The 18,520-nt window shown below is 36.2% G+C and overlaps 1 protein-coding gene across 1 annotated transcript in view; it reads left to right on the plus strand.

The window, feature by feature from the left end:
- LOC150082989 (meiotic recombination protein DMC1 homolog) overlaps positions 1 to 18,520 on the plus strand; it is a 242,351-nt gene that overhangs the window by 155,614 nt on the left and 68,217 nt on the right. Inside the window, exon 9 of the mRNA XM_090378343.1 lies at positions 4,191 to 4,264. Coding sequence (XP_090234469.1) covers positions 4,191 to 4,264 — 74 coding nt within the window. The remainder of the gene's footprint in view (positions 1 to 4,190; positions 4,265 to 18,520) is intronic.

Below are 18,520 nucleotides of genomic sequence, written 5' to 3' on the forward strand. Positions count from 1 at the left end.
GCTGCTATGGATAAAGGGATGGTTGAGGGGGAGAAGACAGAGAGTGGTAATCAATGGACACTGCTCATCGTGGACTAATGTTATTAGTGGAGTCCCTCAGGGCTCAGTGTTGGGTCCATTATTGTTTTCTGTATTTATAAATGATATTGATGATGGTATATCAAGCTTAATGTCCAAGTTTGCAACCTTTACAAAGGTTGGCAGGGTTGTCAAGGACACTACTGACACTATGCTGCTGCAACAGGATCTGGAAAGGTTGAGCAGATGGGCTGAGAGGTGGCGAATGAAGTTTAACATTGACAAATGTAAAGTACTACACATGGGAAACAGCAACCCCAGAGCAACGTATCAACTCTGTGGTACTATACTGACAGTAGTAGAGAATGAAAGGGACTTGGGGGTGGTTGTGCAGGCAGATATGAAGTTCTCTGAGCAGTGCAGACGGGCTACAAGAGTAGCTCATGGAGTATTGTCAATGATATACAGGAATTTTTCCAGCAGGGATAAGGAGGTGATTATTCCCTTGTATAAGGCAATGGTCAGGCCACACCTAGAGTACTGTGTACAGGTCTGGAGGCCTCATTTCAAGAAGGATGTAGAGCTGCTGGAACGAGTACAGAGAAGGGCAACAAGATTAGTGAATGGAACAAAGGGGTGCTCTTACGAAGAAAGGCTTAAGTTTTGCAAATTACAGTGTCTGGAGACTAGGCACCAGCGAGGTGATCTGATAGAGGTGTATAAAGCCTTGAATGGTTTGAGCATGCTCAATGCTGATGGGATTCTTCCTCTAGCTCAGAATAATCACCTGAGAGGGCATAAATTCAAATTGAGGAAAGACAGATGTAGGATAGACGTGCGGAAATTTGCCTTTAGCCAGCGGGTGGTTGGTTGGTGGAACAGACTTCCATCCCTTGTAGTGGAGGTTGATAGCCTAAATAAGTTTAAGGCTCAGCTGGACAGGAATTTTGAATGAACAGAGGGGTGAAGTGGAAGTGGGTTTTTTTTTTTTTTTTTTTTTGGCTGATGCTGCATAAGCTTGCTTTCTTGCATCAAATGCCTCTACTAATGCTAATGCTAATGTGCCTTTTCTATTTTTCTGCAGCCATTGCTGCATTTGTAAGTTGTTTGCAACAGATGACGCACAATGGAATAGAACAACTTTGATTTCCAGCCAATGTAATACACATTGATAAGTAGCTTTCATTGTAAGGATGGACTTTTTTTTGTGTCCATTGTTGCACTAGTGCAGTGAAATGACTCAGAAGATTGGAATTCTTCACCACTAACCTTATCAGAATTGTCCCAGGCTTTTGGTTCATCCCACAGCGCCAGTTCTGCTTACCAAAAGTGGCCCACTGGGCACTCACATCCTTTCGTCTGGGCTTCGAGTCAAGCAAGCCGGACTTCTCACCCATTTAAAGTTTGAGAATAGGTTGAGGTCGTTTCAGCCCCAAGGCCTCTAATCATTCGCTTTACCGGATGAGACTGATTCCCTCGAGCGCCAGCTATCCTGAGGGAAACTTCGGAGGGAACCAGCTACTAGATGGTTCGATTAGTCTTTCGCCCCTATACCCGGGTCTGACGATCGATTTGCACGTCAGAACCGCTGCGGACCTCCACCAGAGTTTCCTCTGGCTTCGTCCTGCCCAGGCATAGTTCACCATCTTTCGGGTCCCAACGTGTACGCTCTCACTCCGCCTCTCACTCGTTTAGGCCTCCTCTTCGATTTCATACCTCGTCTTCAAAAATTGCAACATTGAACTGTCAGACATGTTTGTAAAACACAATCACAAATAAAATATAAAGCAGCAGAGCATAATAAATAATTAAACAAGAAAATAGCAAAAAATATGAAAATTTGACTTCTAACCTACACAATCCAATTTGAAACGTTTACAACAGCAGTTAGGAGAGGTTATTTGGAAGGCTGACATCATCAGTCTACCATCCTCCCTCTGTGCAATACAACACTCACCAATTATCAACTGCCTCCCCTACTTGTCGCAAAAACTGAGAATGGACTCAACCAAATGAACATGGTCCTACTGTGCACTGCCGTATGGGATGTCTGCAAATGTAGCACAGTGGTATCGTCACCATCCTCCCACACCGGGTGGAAAAAGGTGGAAAATCTATAATTAACTTACTGGGTGACCCTAATGTAATTGTTTGACTCTTTTTGCCATATGGGGCTGAAAGACCTCTAATGAAATTGCTAACAGGGCTGCTCGGTCACTGTTCATCACTGCGAGCACTAGCATTGTGCGACACACAAAGTTCAAAAAACTATGTTTGTTTTTTTCAGTCATGACCTCTTGCAGAACCTCTAGCAACATCTTATGGAACCCCGGTTGAGAAACTCTGCTCTAAACAGTCAATATCCTGTATGGTTTATTAACTAAGACATCAGTCAGACCATTGTAAAAATAAAACATGTTGTCAGTTGTAAGTTGCTCTGAATTATTGTCCTGTAGTAGTGGATAGTATGCTCTGAGCATGAGAACTTTGGTTGAATATGATGTAAACATTGGTGAGAAACTGTCAATTTCAAGATAAGCAAAGCTGCCACTGCTCCACATACATTCAGCTAGCTTATACTGTTCACAGTTACAAAAACATTTGTCAGCATAATTCATTGAACACTTTATGTCCTTTTTTTATGTCACAGATTGCTGATAAAACAAAGTAGTAGTTCTTTGAATGAAACCAAAACAAGCCTTTTAATTACGTTTGCTGAACTTCCACCTTAAGTAAAATTATTATATTATTGACAGTATTAATTTTGAAATGTTCTTGAAAGGTAAAGAGAGAGAGTCTCTCAGTAGATTGAGGCAGAAACTTGCTCCATGTGTACTGTCCAGAGTTAAACACTTATTCATAGAAAATTTATACTTGATTGCATGTTACTAGAATGAAGGTAATTTAGTTATTATAATTTAATTGCATTCATTGTGTGCTTTCAAGACTTAATTAGAATATTTTTAGTTAACTTTTGAACATAATTGAAATTGTGTTCATTCTTTCAAAATTCTTTGTGTATGCCAGTGAATTTTAACTGTTCATTTAAGAGAAAGTTTCTCACAATTTTATTCACAAAAAATTTTATGTTGTGAGAGGTATCTTTTTGGTAGTAAATTGTAAATACCTTTCCATCCATTCTTGCTCAACTATAATTGTTATTGCAGTATGGTATTCTTTAACTTGTTCTCTATAGAACTTTCAGTATAAATACACAATTCTTTGTTTGTAATAGCAAACTACAGTAGTAGTATGAATGGCATCAATTTAATTGTATCTCATATTGTGACTACCTTCACAACGAGTTACCATGTATTGCCTACCTCGAATAAGTAATGCTTCACCAATGGAGAAGACTATTGTTACTAATTCTCAGTGGATACCACCAGCCAGATGGCACCGTTTCAATGCTTGTTGGCCTATGATTGGTTTGGGTAGGTAGATACCCTGGTGTTGCAGTCATGCCAACCCAGTTATGAAATATAACTCCACAAAGAGATGTCTTACATGGTAACTTGTCGCGAAGGTAGTCACATATGAGATACAATTAAATTGATGCTGTTCACACCACCATATTCACTGTTATGAACAAAGAATTGTGTATTTACACTGAAAGTTCTATTGTGAATTTCAAGTTCATAGTTTATTATGCCTTGTGCATTTATTTCTTCTTAGTACTATTACTATGTACACCTTTTGGCATCTCTCATATTGTGGAGTTATACTTCATAACTGGGGTGGTATGATTGCAACACCAGGGGGCGCCCACTGATGATAGGCCAACAACCCTTGAAACAATGCCATCTGGGTAGTGGTATCCACTGAGAATAAGTAACAATAGTCTTCTCCATTGGTGAAGCATTACTTATTCGAGGTAGTGCAATATATGTAACTCGTTGAATTATGTATTTACACTGAAAGTTCTATAGTGAATTTCAAGACCATAGTTTATTATGCCCTGTTCATTTATTTCTTCTTATTAATATAACTTTTTCTCATATTGCCAATGGATTTCTAAATGTATACTTGGTAGATTTAATTTAAATAAAGGTTGTTTAAGAGGATCAAAAAACCCACTCATAAGCAAAACAAATTTACTGTTATATTATGAAATTAAATTAAAACATGATTAGATCAGTTTTTAATCCTGTCTTATCTCGTCCCATCTTTAGGTGAACATCAGTTTGAAATTTTGGATCATGTAGCAGCTAAATTTCATGAAGAAGGAGGAATATTTAGATTATTGGTAAGGTATTTACATAATATTTGGTATTATGATGTTGTATGTATGAGGGTGGTTCAAAACATTCTTAGAATGAAAAGATGTCTTTTGAAAAAGTTATTTCATCATTCAGCAAGTCTTTCCTTGAACTTTCCAATTGGTGCCCACATCCTTTTTTACCCCCCCCCCCCACACACACACATAAAGAGGAAAAAAGAGACTCCATGATGCTATATCCTTTGCCATCTCATCTTGATAGCTTCATGATGTTTTAGTCTTAATTGTGCATTATACTGGCATGTGACTGTGGCTGCACACTTAAGGTGTTCAAGTATCACTCTCTTAGTATCCCAAAAAAAATGGGGCCATAACCTAGCCTAATGACTAGGCAACAGTGAATTCTTTATACCAGAGATGTGTGTTTCCAGGTAACTCATTGATATTTGGACTCAAGGTCAACACATGGTGTACCCAATGTCTCATCTATTATTAGGAACTGGAAAAGAAAGCCATCAGGAATTCTTCCCCCCCCCCCCAAACATCTAAGGCTTCTAATGTCTTCATGCTGTCTGGTCATTTTTATTCAATCTCACACTTTTATACCACATGAACAATTTTGCTGAAAACTGCAAAAGAATAATGCTAGTGAGGTGCCTACAGCTAGCTGCTATCATGGCATGCTGTAATAAAGAGCCTATACCAAGAAAGCAACTAGACAGAATTAAAAGATTTAATCATGGTATCAATCAGCAAACCTTTCATCCTCTACCCACACTATTTTCCATCGCTTAGAAAATATTTTCACATTTAAATTCAGAAAGGAATAAGAACAAACATGTATACCATTCCAAATCAACAACGATGCAAATGCACGCATGCACACACATTGAATTTACTAGGACCTCTTTTCTTTTCATACAAAAATGTAAGTTCTTTAATGTAGCCTCTAAAAAAAGAGACAAAAGGATTGAAGAATCAGAATTAGTTGGCTATTTTCTATAAAACTTTCCAGAATTCAACCAAATACTTGATAAACAAAAAAATAGGTTAAACCTTGAAACATGTAAAACCAGTGGTGAGCTATAGTGGGCTCGCGAAAGCGCATTGTTATTTTTTTTGAAAATTTGCGAGCCCATTGTTGAGATTTATTTTACAAATGAAATCCTGAATGCAGTTATTGAGTATCCAGAACCGAAACTACGGTGGGGCGAGCGGGGCCCCATTCCCAGCATTTTAATGGTGCAATTGATCGGTTATGTATTTTAAAATTGCTTCATTTTTTATTTAATTACAGTCGGACCTCTGTTTAATGTACTTCTTTATAGTGAATTTTTTTTATTCCCCTTGGTAATTACATTTAAAATAGTTTCCATTGAACAAAGAAAATTTCCATGTAAATAACGGATTAGGAGAGACAACTGTCTATGCATTGTTCTCACCTCTGGCCTTTAAGCAATTTAGGTAATTAGAAAGTGCAAATTAAGGGTGAAAGGGATTACTGTTTCACAATGTTAGTGGTGTCCGTAAAACCTATGCAGTCACATACCGAGAAGTTGTGCTAGTCAATATGCTGTCCATAGCCAGTCAGAGGATTAAGAGGATTCTCGACACGGATTATAGCCTCTGGTCAACCTGTGTTGTGGTTCCCCTTTATCCGACAAAGGAGCATATGTTTTTCAGAGAAGTGAGTGATCCACTCCTTCCAGTAAATTTCTCCTGTCTGTGTTTACATGGTCACAGTAGCAGAATATCCATGTGATTTAGACGTTTTGCACAGTATTCAAAGAACTAGTGAGAGAGTAATGTAGAGGGGGGGAATTGAGGTAACTGAGATATTATATAAACTTTACGAAGATAACATGTTGGCAGATTTTGACATTTTGTCGAGCCTTTCACTGTGTAGAAAATGTTCTAAAATATAATGGCATACAGGCAATAATTAAAAAAAAAAAACTGTATCACCAATCTTTAAAAAACTAGTGCGAATTAAGGATGATTGCTAAAGAACTTGATGTAGAAACTATAAAGGTCGGTCGTGTGTTCGGGCCACGATGGGCAGCTTTTAGCTTGCGGATGGCAATTGTGGGTTGGAGGAATCATCCTGCTTTGTGCAAACATTTTGAATCAGAAGTTAAATATTCTGGATTATTAAATGGACTTTTAAATTTGGAATTTCTTAACCATTTAGCACTAATGGTTGACATCCTGCAAGAGCTCTCTTACCTTTCAGAAGCTTTACAGAATCACAATGGTAAAAGCATATAAATTAATTATTCGAACTATCAATGCTATTGCTAATTTGAAAAATTCTGAAGGAAATTATGAATCTAAAATCGAGAGCATGTTGAGATGGAAAGAATTTGAAGGAATCAAAATTGAAAGTAAAAAAATTACATCGTGACAAGTTATTAAATGCATTGTTTTATTCTTAAAGGATAACTTATTAATAGAATAGGGTGATTTTAAATTAAATAAAGAAAATAACGATACCATTGAAAAAAATTTTAAACATATGCTACCCGAAATCGTGAATTTGAAAGAACTTTCGTCTTGGTGGCAAGACAATGAAAACCGAATAAAAAATTAAATTTTCCAATAAAATATGAAATAAAAATTAATGATTTTAGAGATTTTGTCGAAGAGAGTTTATCTTTAAAATCAAGTGAAAATACCTTTTCAATTAAGAAAGCCAGAAATATCTTTGAAACCATTGCCATTAGCAGTGCTGAAGCTGAGCGAACTTTCAGCATAATGAATACTATTGAGTGAATGAATGAATGAATAATGTTGACAATTAAACACGTTGCAGATTATGATGACCATACATCTAAATGGAAAACCATTACTTCAATTTGATCCGGATCGTAGCTCAGCAATTGAGCAAAGCAGAAGATCGACAACACATATTAATAAAGAAGTAAATTGTATATGGCAATTTTTAGAATAAACTTTTCTTGAATATTTGTGAAATAATTTTTTTTCATGTAATCTGTGATTTTTTGTGTACTTTTTTTAGAAAGTTTTTTTTTATATGATATTGTTTTTATATTGTGGAATGCTTTGTGATAGTTTTTATGTTATTTGTGATATGGGAAATGTTTCATGTTATTTTGTTTGTATTCACAGTATTAAAATTTTATCATGAAAAAAATATATCCATTATATTTCCCTAGTTGTTAAAAAAAAAAGTCGAATAAAAAAGTTGCACATATGTCGAGCATGCGCGGTAGATGGTTTATGCAAAACGTCCTTCATGTTTCTTTTAGGCATTTTGATTTGTATATATTGATTACAAAATAAAAGAGCTTTTTTATTGTAAATATTGATCATTCACAGATTTTCATAATTTCTGGAAGATAAGATACAATGGATTTATGATAACTAAAGTAAGAGATGTATACTTGCGAGTGCAACGTATCTAAATATCTCTGTAAAATAACACCAATTGATGTACCAATCTTGTAGTTGAAGCGACATATGCAACTGTTAGGGGCACCTAACAATGGAATGTAATGAAAATGCGAGACGAAAAAAGAAATTGTTGACAAATATTTGTATTGTTGAAATCATACTTACTGCAGTAGTAACTTCAGGAAGCATGATTGTGACATCATACTATTCAAAAATTCTAAAAAGTTAGAACTCCAGACACTGTCGTATCCAGTTATCATCGTAAGGCAAGGCATGATGACCAGGTTTTTGTTTTTTTTTATATAGACCTAGGAACATTTTACACATTCATTTATACGCATAGTTAAGGGGGTAATAAGCTGCATCTGTCCCCCCCCTAAATTCTTCCCTGACTCAAGATATCATACCGGTCATGAAAAATGTGTCACGCGCTATAATCACAGTACTAGTAGTGCAAGCATGGGAAGCGCCTCTAGTGGAAGCCGCGGATGACATCACTTCCATGACCGATCATATTTACTCGGTAGAAAGTCGGAAAAACTGCGAGCCCATTGTTAAAATATTTACAGTTCACCACTGGGTAAAACAGTAGCAATTAAGTTGAGTTGATTAATTATTCACTAACATACATAGTTCAACCTATAATCTCAATGATATTCATTTCCATCTATTCTAAGCCCCATCATCTATTCTTTCCTAAGAGAATCTCAGTTATCAGTTGCCTCAACCACGACTCATCTCATTTGTCCTAACTGTACTCTATGTTTTCTTCCACTTTGAGGGTGGTACTTGTACATTTATTGGCCCTGATGCTCCTTATCAGACACTTTCTAATCACAAATCTCTTTTTCATTTCCTTTATCTCAGAATCTCTTTGCTCAACTCCGTAAAATTCACCTGTTGCCTCTATCATTATCTCAACTCAACAAATCATAATGAACTTTTTATTTTCTTTCTTTGAAACTCTAATTTCAATATTTTAACTATCCTAACAGTGAAGTAATTTTTCATGTTGCTTTTAGATTTCAAAACTTCATTAAGTAGAGATGCTGAAGCTTATGCTATTTATCACTAATGATCTTGCACAATTTGGTAATTTACCTACTAGAATACCCAATAATTCTAATCATATACCTAACACTGTTGATCTTTTCACTTTCAGCAACTCTTAAAAGTCTTGCACTGCTTCTCTTGGAATAAGCACAAGCCTGGAAAGCAAGGTTGCTGGGGATTTTAGGAACTGCTGCGAGCCATTGTGAAACAAGTGAATACATGAACTGTATTAGGGTAACTAAAAGTAAGAGCAGGTGCATGTATACTTGCATGTACACCAATGCTAGGAGTATAGTAAATAAATTTGATGAATTTGAACTGCTGGTCAAGACATCAAAGGTGGATATTGTTGGGATATCAGAGACGTGGTGTCACACAGATATAAGGAATGCAGAATTGGAATTTGGGGAGTACAACGTGTACAGATAGGATAGGAAGGGAGGGAGGAGGGGTTATGCTATTAGTTAAACACATAAAATCTAAGGAAGTGCATCCAGTTGACCTAGATGCACAGTGCAATGTTGAGTCAGTTTGGTGTGACATAAGCACTGAGAAAGCAAAAATGAGGGTAGGAGTTTGTTATTGGCCTAATGACTCTGATGAGTACAATCAACAACTATACAGAGAAATAGAGTAGGCCAGTAAATCGGAATGTCTTATAATAGTATTAGTATTAGCTACATGGTGCAAGGAAGCCTATGGCTTATGTTGCACCAGCCAATAATAATAATAATAATAATAAAAAATAAATAACAATAATAATAAAATAACAAAAAATAAATAAAATAAAAAGAATAAATAAAATAAAAAGAATAAAATAATAAGAAAAAATTTTAAAATAATAATTAATAAATATTATTTATTAATAAATAAATATGTAAGAATATGTCAAGACAGTGATGACCCTGATGAAGCATGAATGACCTACATAGTTTTGTAACGTGACTATGAGCAGAAGATCCCTTTCGAAACTTTTACAATCATCCAAACAGCAAGATGAATGAGGATCTAAAGCTCACTACGCTCAACCGACTCAGCCCAATTGCAAAGAAATGCAAAAACTTGATGACCAACAAAGACTTCTGCAACTTAATGAGAATGGCCAATGACAAGCAAAAGATTCTACTCATACATGTAATTTTGGAGTCTGTTATCTCCCTATCGCAAACTGATTCAAATATTCTTGACTGGCCCAGCTTGTTGCGGAAAAACATTTACAATTCACCTCTTGATGGAAATATCCAACCGCTTCAGTAATACAGACTGGTACTTTAACGCCTATATTACATGTGCTCCAACTGGTAAGGCCGAAGTGCTTGTAATGTAATGATCTTTGGATGTGCTCAGAGCTGGTTTATGCCAGCTCTGAGCACATCCAAGATCACTGCCCTCATGATATTCATTTCTCTGTTTACCAAAAGGTTTCTGCCATGAGCGGCAATGGTTAGCCCAAAGCCACCTAAGTGGTATGCCCTGAATCATAAACGTTTTTCCACAACCAGCTGGTTTATGCTAGCTCTGGGCACATCCAAGATCACCTCCCATGATCCTTTGCACGATCTCCTCTCCTGACTCTGTTCTTTTTGCCTTTCCCACGATGCTTTGCACTGGTGGAAAGGGGATTTTAACTTTTCAGTTATTGACTGGAACTTGTGAATTGGTCACTTGCACACTAGCAAGACTTTTATGCATTTATTGGATGATTGTTTTCTACAGCAGCATGTTCGAGAGGCAACCAGAGGGAGTAATACTTGTGACCTGATTATCAGCAGTGATTATTCATGCATTAAGAATTTACAGATAAAGGAACCACTAGGGGACAGTGATCATAGTGTGCTAATGTGGGATTTACTCAAAAATGTAACTACCATCAGGGGTAAAGGAAAGGGATTTTGCATTCGTAAAGGTGAGTATAGTGGTCTCAGAGATTTTTTTAAATTCTATAAAGTGTGACACAATAGCAAATTCTAAATGGGAAGCTACAAGGCTTTTCATACAAACTAAGAAATACTGTTTAGGCCCAAATGGATGTCAGACGAACTAATGAGACTCGTGGCAGAGAAAAAAATGCATGGGATGCATATAAATTATCAGGATACAGAAGCCTATGGTAGATATAACCTAGTCTATAATCAAGTCGCAAAGAAGGTTAGGCAAGCGAAGGCAGATTACAAGAAATCATTGGCAAAGGATGCAGAAAAAAACAGCAAAGACTTCTTTAATTAAATAAACTCTAAAAGGAAGAAGATAAATCAGATTGGTCCACTTGATATCGATAGTTTGACTGTAGATAATTCTGCTTCGATAGCTACCAAACTGAATGAGTATTTTACATCTACATTCACACGAGAAATTTTGTAGGGAAGTGAAGAACAGAAGCTTATTAAACTGTAACATTGAGCTAAATGATTTTGCAATAGCTGAAAGCAAAGTGGTGGAAAAATTGTTGAAGTTAAACATAAGAAAGACACCTGGGATGGATGGGATTTATCCAGTTATCATCATCATCCATTTTCAATCCACTGCAGGATGAAGGCCTCTCCAGCATCTTTCCAGTTCCTTCTGTTTTGAGCACTGGCCATCCATTTACTACCCAAAAACTCATGAATTTCATCTATCCATCTCCACCTTTGTCTTCCAGGTTTTCTTCCAGCTCCTCTTGGGTACCATTCTGTTATTTTCTTAGTCCATCTGGCATCATGTCTTCGAGCTATGTGTCCTGCCCAAGACCATTTTAGTTCTTTAGTTTTGATAAGAATGTCCTTTACTTGAGTTTGCTGCCTAATCCATGTGTTTCTCTTCTTATCTGACAGTCCCAATATAATTCGTTCCATTTTTTGCTGTGTAGTTCTCAGCTTCTCTTCCATTCTTTGCTGTGTAGTTCTCAGCTTGTCTTCCATTCTTTTGGTGAGTGCCCAAGTTTCATTTCCATAAGTCATGGTGGGGAGTACACATTGGTTCATAATTTTACGTTTCAGACAAACTGGGATCCAGTTATATTAAAGGAGGCAGCAAATAAAGTAAGCAAACCCTTAGCCATAATTATGAGAGCATCGTTGGGCTCATGGGAGGTCCTCATGGACTGGAGATCAGAAATGTATCTCCAATTCACAAAGGGGGGATCAAAGGGTGTGATAGAAGTAATTACAGACCTGTTAGTTTACCTTCTGTTCCAGGTAAATAATGGAGTAACAGTAACTGGTTAAACAAGCCATTGCAGGATCATCTAGACAAAACTGCAGTAATAATTCAGATATAGCATGGGTTTGTTAAGGGGAAGTCTTGTCTGGCCAATTTGATTGGATCCTATGGTGTGGTTACAATGGAACTGGATGCAAAAAAATAGTTTTGATATCATATACTTGGATTTCAGGAACGATTTTGATACTGTTGCACATGGAAGACTACTGTACAAATTGGAGCAGTATGGCATTAAGGGAAGTTGTTACAATGGATAAAAGCAGTGGTGTATTCAGGCTGGAATGACGTTCTACTTTTTTCTAAATGTCATAAGAGAAAATCATTAAATTTATACACTTAATATTATGAAACAATGGCACAATCAAAGGGGAGGGAGAAATGTCTATTTTACCCATTGCTACTAAAAATGTTTATTAATAGTAACTTTAAAATTAATAGATTTCTTTAAAAAAATTTTTAAAAACAAAAATATAAATTTCGCAATGAAACTTGAACGTTTCTTACTAAAGTATAATGTGTTAGATAAAGAGATCCAATGAATGAGATATACTGTGATGCGTGCAAATGCTGTATTTTGATTCGCCATGAGCTGAATGCTAGAACTAGTTTTTCTGTGAACCGTGAGTCTGAAGTCTGATTCAGTTACTGTACAGTCGATGTGGCATTATCATATAGTCTTCTGGAGAACCAGCATTCTGGTACTATTTTTTTTAGCAATACACCTCTGGATAAAAGGATGGTTGAGTGGGAGAAGTGGTAATCAATAGACACTACTTTTTGTGGATTATTAGGGAGTCCCCCAGGGTTCATTGTTGAGTCCATTGTTGTTTTCTGTATTTATCAATGATATTGATGTGATAAGGTATATCAGGCTTAATGTTGAAGTTTGCAGATGACATGATTGTTAATGATAGTAATGACTATGCTACTGCAACAGGATCTAGAAAAGTTGAGCAGATGGGCTGAAAAGTGAAGTTTAGCATTTACAAATGCGGTGTACTGCAGATGGATAGCAGTAACTCCAGAGAAATGTACCAGCTGTGTGGTGTTACACTCAGGGTAGTGGAGAATGAAAGAGATTTGGGGGTAATTGGGCAGTCAGATATGAAGTTTTCTGGTCAGTGTAGGCAGGCTGCCAGAGTAGGGGTCATGCCACACCTTGAGTACTGCAAATAGGTGTGGAGGCCTCATTCTAGGAAGGATATAGAGTTGATAGAACCAGTACAGTGAAGGGCAACAAGACTGGTGAGGGGAACAAAGAAGTGCTCTTACGAAGAAAGACTTAAGTTTTGTATATTACAGCATCTGGAGACTAGGCGCCTGCGAGGTAATCTGATTGAGGTGTATAAGGCCTTGAATGGATTGAGCAGGCTCAGTGCTGATGGAATTCTTCCTCTTGCACAGATTACAAACCTGATGGGTCGTAAACTGAAATTGAGGACAGACAGTTGTTGAAGAGATGTTTGGAAATTTGTCTTTTGCCAATGAATAGTTGATTGCTGGAACAAATTATCATCTGTCATTATGGAAGTTGATAGCTTAAATAAATTCAAGGAAAAAGTGGATAAACTTTTGGAGCAAATGGATGAGTGAAATGGGAAGGTTTTTTTTTTTTTTTTTTTTTTCGTGGCTGATGCTGTATAAGCTTGCTTTCTTGCATCATATCTTCTACTAATACTAATGCTAAAATATGCAGTTAATGTTAGTTGTCCTCTAGGTACTCCAGATCACAACTTTTTTGATAGTCTCTTCTCCAGTGGAACCTTTATCTCATGGTCATTCTCAGCCTTATAGGTTGACTTCAATCACAGACATCATCCCATTTCACACTCTTGTGACTGAGAGTGCAAAATGGATGAGCTGTGTGGTTTCTGTTCCCCTTTTCTTTCATTAGACTACTGTTCTAAAACTTCTGATCCTGACATTTGCTTAGATCATCTCAGTGAAATTATTCTTGTAGGAATGTAATCCTTTATTCTTATTCGCTCAAACTGTTGTCCTTTAAGCCATAGTTTCCAATAAATGTGATAAGACTCTTCAAGATAAAAATACGGCTAATCATAATTGTATTGTATTGTATCAGAATCTACAGCTACATTAACACTTGAAACTGTTTTAAGCAAGTTATTAATTAATCTAACTCTAAAAGGCTGAGTAAGAAACTTAACTTCTTGTCCAACTAGAAATTGAGTTGCCTGGTCTCTTATCAGAGCTATTACCCACTTCTGTCCATCCACACTTCCATGTCTGTTACAACCTAATGTTGCATCCTCATCTAAAGATAAAACTGACTTATTAGCATCTTGCTTTTTTCATCTGTAATTTAGTCCTAATTACTAATTACAAGTTTCCAACTTATAATTAGTAATTAGGAATAAATTTACCAAGCTCATTGATGCAAAATCTCTCTCTTTTGCATTAATGACCTTGGTAAATTTATTCCTTGCAAATCAAATACATGCCATTCATTGCAATCTTTGGTCTTCCAATAGAAAGACATTAGTAGAAACTTTAATAATCTTTATTAAAGTTTCAAGCCCTAGTGGCATATTTACCTTGTCCTTGCCTTCAAGACCTAACCCTTTTATATTGCTTTTTGCTAGTGTTTTTCCTTCATGCTACTAGTGTTTTACCTTCTGCTTGTAAATCTGCTCATATCCAAACAATGTCTAAAGAGGATGAAAAGTTCCTCTCTTATAGTTATCATCCTATTACTCACCTCCATTGTTCCCAAATTAATTGAGAAATCCATCAGCCACCAACTCTTACTCTGTCTTGAAACCTTCAGTCTCCTATCTGCAATCATCAATATGAATTCTCTCAGTATTGATCAACCAGTGGTATCTTAGTTTTTCACCTTTGGACAAATTCAGTGAAGTAATTTGTAATTGCTTCAAGCAATTGCTAGTTGCCGAAATGCTTTCGTGTTTAAGATTGTTCATCATCATCTGCCATCACACTATGTGTGATGGCAGATGATTCTCTTTCTTCTAGCTTATCAGCAGTTTCTGGAGTTTCCCAAGGTTCTGTTCATTTACTGTTAACTCCTGTAGGTTAATAATAGTACACAACAATCCACCTATCAGTTCAACCAATCCTGCCATACAAAAACAATGGCAACTTCTCAAATAATTCATTGCCAGTTCCCTAAAAGTAAATTCCTCGAAATCATTTGGAGAGTAAAAAGTTAAATTCTTTAACTTTTAAAAGTTAAATTAGTTAACTAGCTAACTTATGCCAGCATATTAGAGGGACAAGGAGACAAAGCAACATTCTTTGATCTGATTATCAGCAGTAACCCTCTGTGCATTAAGCATCTGCTGATAAAATACCCAATAGATATCAGTGAACACAGTGTGGTGATGTGGGATTTACTTAAAGATGTAAATTACTGTGAAAAAAAAGGAATGGGGTTTTGCTTTCATAAATATAACTACAGTGGTAAAAAATTATCTGTGCTGTTTGTCCCAGTTAGGGGTCAGCAGCGTGGATGGAACGCTTGTCGTTCCTCCATTTTGATATGCCCAACCAAATTTTTACAAGCCAGCTGGCCAGGCCTGATGCTCTTGGTTTTATCTTGGTGTTTCCTTTATGTAAACGTTTATCGTATTTAGTAGTCATGGGCTTGAACCCCAGTCCACTCAAAGAGTGCATGCCACTGCACTCTCATTCCTGACCACTCAGCTATGTCATAGCCAAACATAAGTACAGTGGTCTCAGACAGTTTTTAAATTCTATGCAGTGGAACCAACTGATGAAGTTACCAACAGCAAATCTAAATGGGAAGCATGTGGGGAAGTAATCGTAGAAGCTGCTAGCTTTTTTATACCAACTAAGAGATACTACTTGAGGCTTAGACCTAAATGTATGTCAAATAAACTGATGAGATTTGTGGCAGAAAAAAAAAATACATGGAATGCATATAAATTATCAGGTAATACAAATGCCTACAGTAGAATATAGTCTGAAATCAAGTCACAAAGGATCTAAAGGTAGCCTTTAGACAAACTAAGGCACTTTACAAAACATCTGTGGCAAAGATTAAGTAGCGATGGCTTCTCTTCCTTTGTAAACACCAGAAGAAAGGAGATGAATCAAATTGGTCCATTAGATATGAATGGTTTAACTGTTGATGATCTTGCTCAGGTTGCTGACAAGCTGAATAGGTATTCTGCATCTACATTTGCACATGAGGAATTTTTTAAGGATGAGGATGCCAGAAGTGTATCAAGTTCTAAGAGGGAACTGAAAGATTTTGAGATAATTGAGAGGAAAGTGGAAGAGAAATTGTTAAAACAAAACATAAAAAAATACGCCTTGGATGGATCTATTCAGGACCTGTTCAGTTAAAGGAGGCAGAAAAAGTGGTAAGCCAACTTTAGCCATGATTATGACTGTATCCTTGAATTTAGAAGAGGTTCCTGTGGACTGGAGATGAGCGAATGTATTCCAAATTCACAAGGGGTAAAGGGGCTCAAAGGATGACATGAGTAATTACATACTTGTTAGCTTGACTTCTGTTCCGCAAAAAATAATGGAATCACCAGTTAAAAAAGTAATGTAGGACCATCTGGACAGATGCAGTTTTACTTGTCAGAGCATGAATTTGTTAAGAGTCAGTATTGTATACTAATTTGATTTGTTACTATGACAAAGAAACTGGTTGCAAAAATTAATTTTGACATCATATACACCTAAACCTCTTTTTATGCGAATTTTTTTTACGCAAATTGGGACATCAAAAATAATTTTTTTACGCGATTTTTATTCACTTTTATGCGACCAACTTAGAGTCTAAGTTAGGAAAAAATCCGTAATTCAAGAAAATTCTGAGAATTTTGTAGAATTTCATTCTCATTTCAATTAAGAAAATTCTAAATTCCCCGAATTACATAACTGACTGCACATAAACAAAAAAAAAAACAGCAGTTGTTTGCAGTTTAAATTCGGTTTCTCGTATCAACTTAGAAAATTCTTACGAATTTCATTTATTGGGAATTCCCCAAATTACATAACTGACTGTGCATAAAAAAACAGTTCTTAGCAGTTTGAATTTGGTGTTTGAGTAGACAACACAGTTACCGCATCTTTTGCATTTGCATTTTTTAAGTGAAATCAAAATAAAAATTGCATTATAAAATTAATAATTTTGCCAAGAAATAATAAATGGTAAGCTACATTGTATGTAATTTTAAAACTTTCATTTCATTAACTGAAGGTTTTAATCCAGCCCTCACATGATGTTGCCGATAAGCAAAAAAATAAGGAAAGCTGTTTCCTTGGATATAAAAATTCAAATTTTAGATCGCCTTCAAACTGGGTACAGTGCAACGGCTATGGGTAAGCATTTTGGAGTCCATGAATGTCTATCAGATCTATAAAGAAAAATGAAGAGGCTATTAGAAAAGCGGTATGTTCTGGTACAAAATCGAGTGCGAAATTATCATCATACACAAGAGATGTTGTTCTAGAAAAGACCAAAAAAGCTTTAGTGATGTGGATAGAAGATAATGTACAAAAATGAATGCCAGTTGACGGAAATTCCATCAAGCAATCAGCATTGAGATTTTATGAACAGATTAAAAAACTGCAGCCAGATACTTATCTCAATCGAGGAAAAAATATGAATTTCATGCAAGCAATGGTTGGCTGGCTAAGTTTATTAAAAGAGATGCTCTTCATAATATAAAAATTAAAGGTGAAACAGCTTCTGCTGATGAAACAGCTGCTAAAGCATTTCCACAAAAACTTGCTAAAATAATTGAAGATGGAGGTTATACTCGTGAACAAGTTTGGAATATGGATGAAACTGGCCTTTTCTGGAAAAAAATGCCAAACAGAACTTACGTATCAAAAATGCAAAAAACTGTTGGTAGGTTCGAAGCAGCAAAGGATCACATAACACTCCTATTTTGTTCGAATGCTTTAGGAGATCGGATGTTAAAACCACTGCTCATAAATCGATCATTAAGACCACGGCCAATGAAAGGCATAGATTTTCAAAAATTGCCAGTTCATTGGATGGCCAACAGAAAAGCTTGGATGACCATTGATATTTTCACTGAGTGGTTCCACAAACATTTTGTGCCAGAAGTTAGATGCTATTTGAATGACAAGTGTCTGGAATTTAAAGTGCTTTTGATTCTTGATAATGCATCCGGTCATCCTGCCATAGAACACCCAAATGTGCAATTTTGTTTTCTGCCGCCCAATACCACATCATTGCTACAACCTCTAGATCAGAGTATAATTGCGACTTTTAAAACATATTATGTCAGACAAATATTTCAGTTTGTTTTGAACAAGTTAAATGATGATGAAACACTGTCAGTTATGGATGTGTGGAAAAAATTTTCAATTATGGATTGTATTGATCAGGTTCGATTTTCGTTATCTGAATTGAGACCAGAAACTATGAATCATGCTGGAATGCTATTTGGCCCACATGTGTTAAAGAGAATGCTCTGTTCCCTTCAATCATACTGCAGAATTCCCCAATATAATAAGTTTGGCATGTGAAATTGGCGGAGAAGGATTCGGTGATCTTATGTCAGCAGATATCGAAGAATTGTTAATTGATAAACCTCTTAGCAAAGACGAAATAGTGGAGATTGT

This window comes from Mastigoproctus giganteus, chromosome 7 (assembly GCF_048544385.1).
Source record: "Mastigoproctus giganteus isolate SK-2022 chromosome 7, ASM4854438v1, whole genome shotgun sequence".
Taxonomy (NCBI): Eukaryota; Metazoa; Arthropoda; class Arachnida; order Uropygi; family Thelyphonidae; genus Mastigoproctus; species Mastigoproctus giganteus.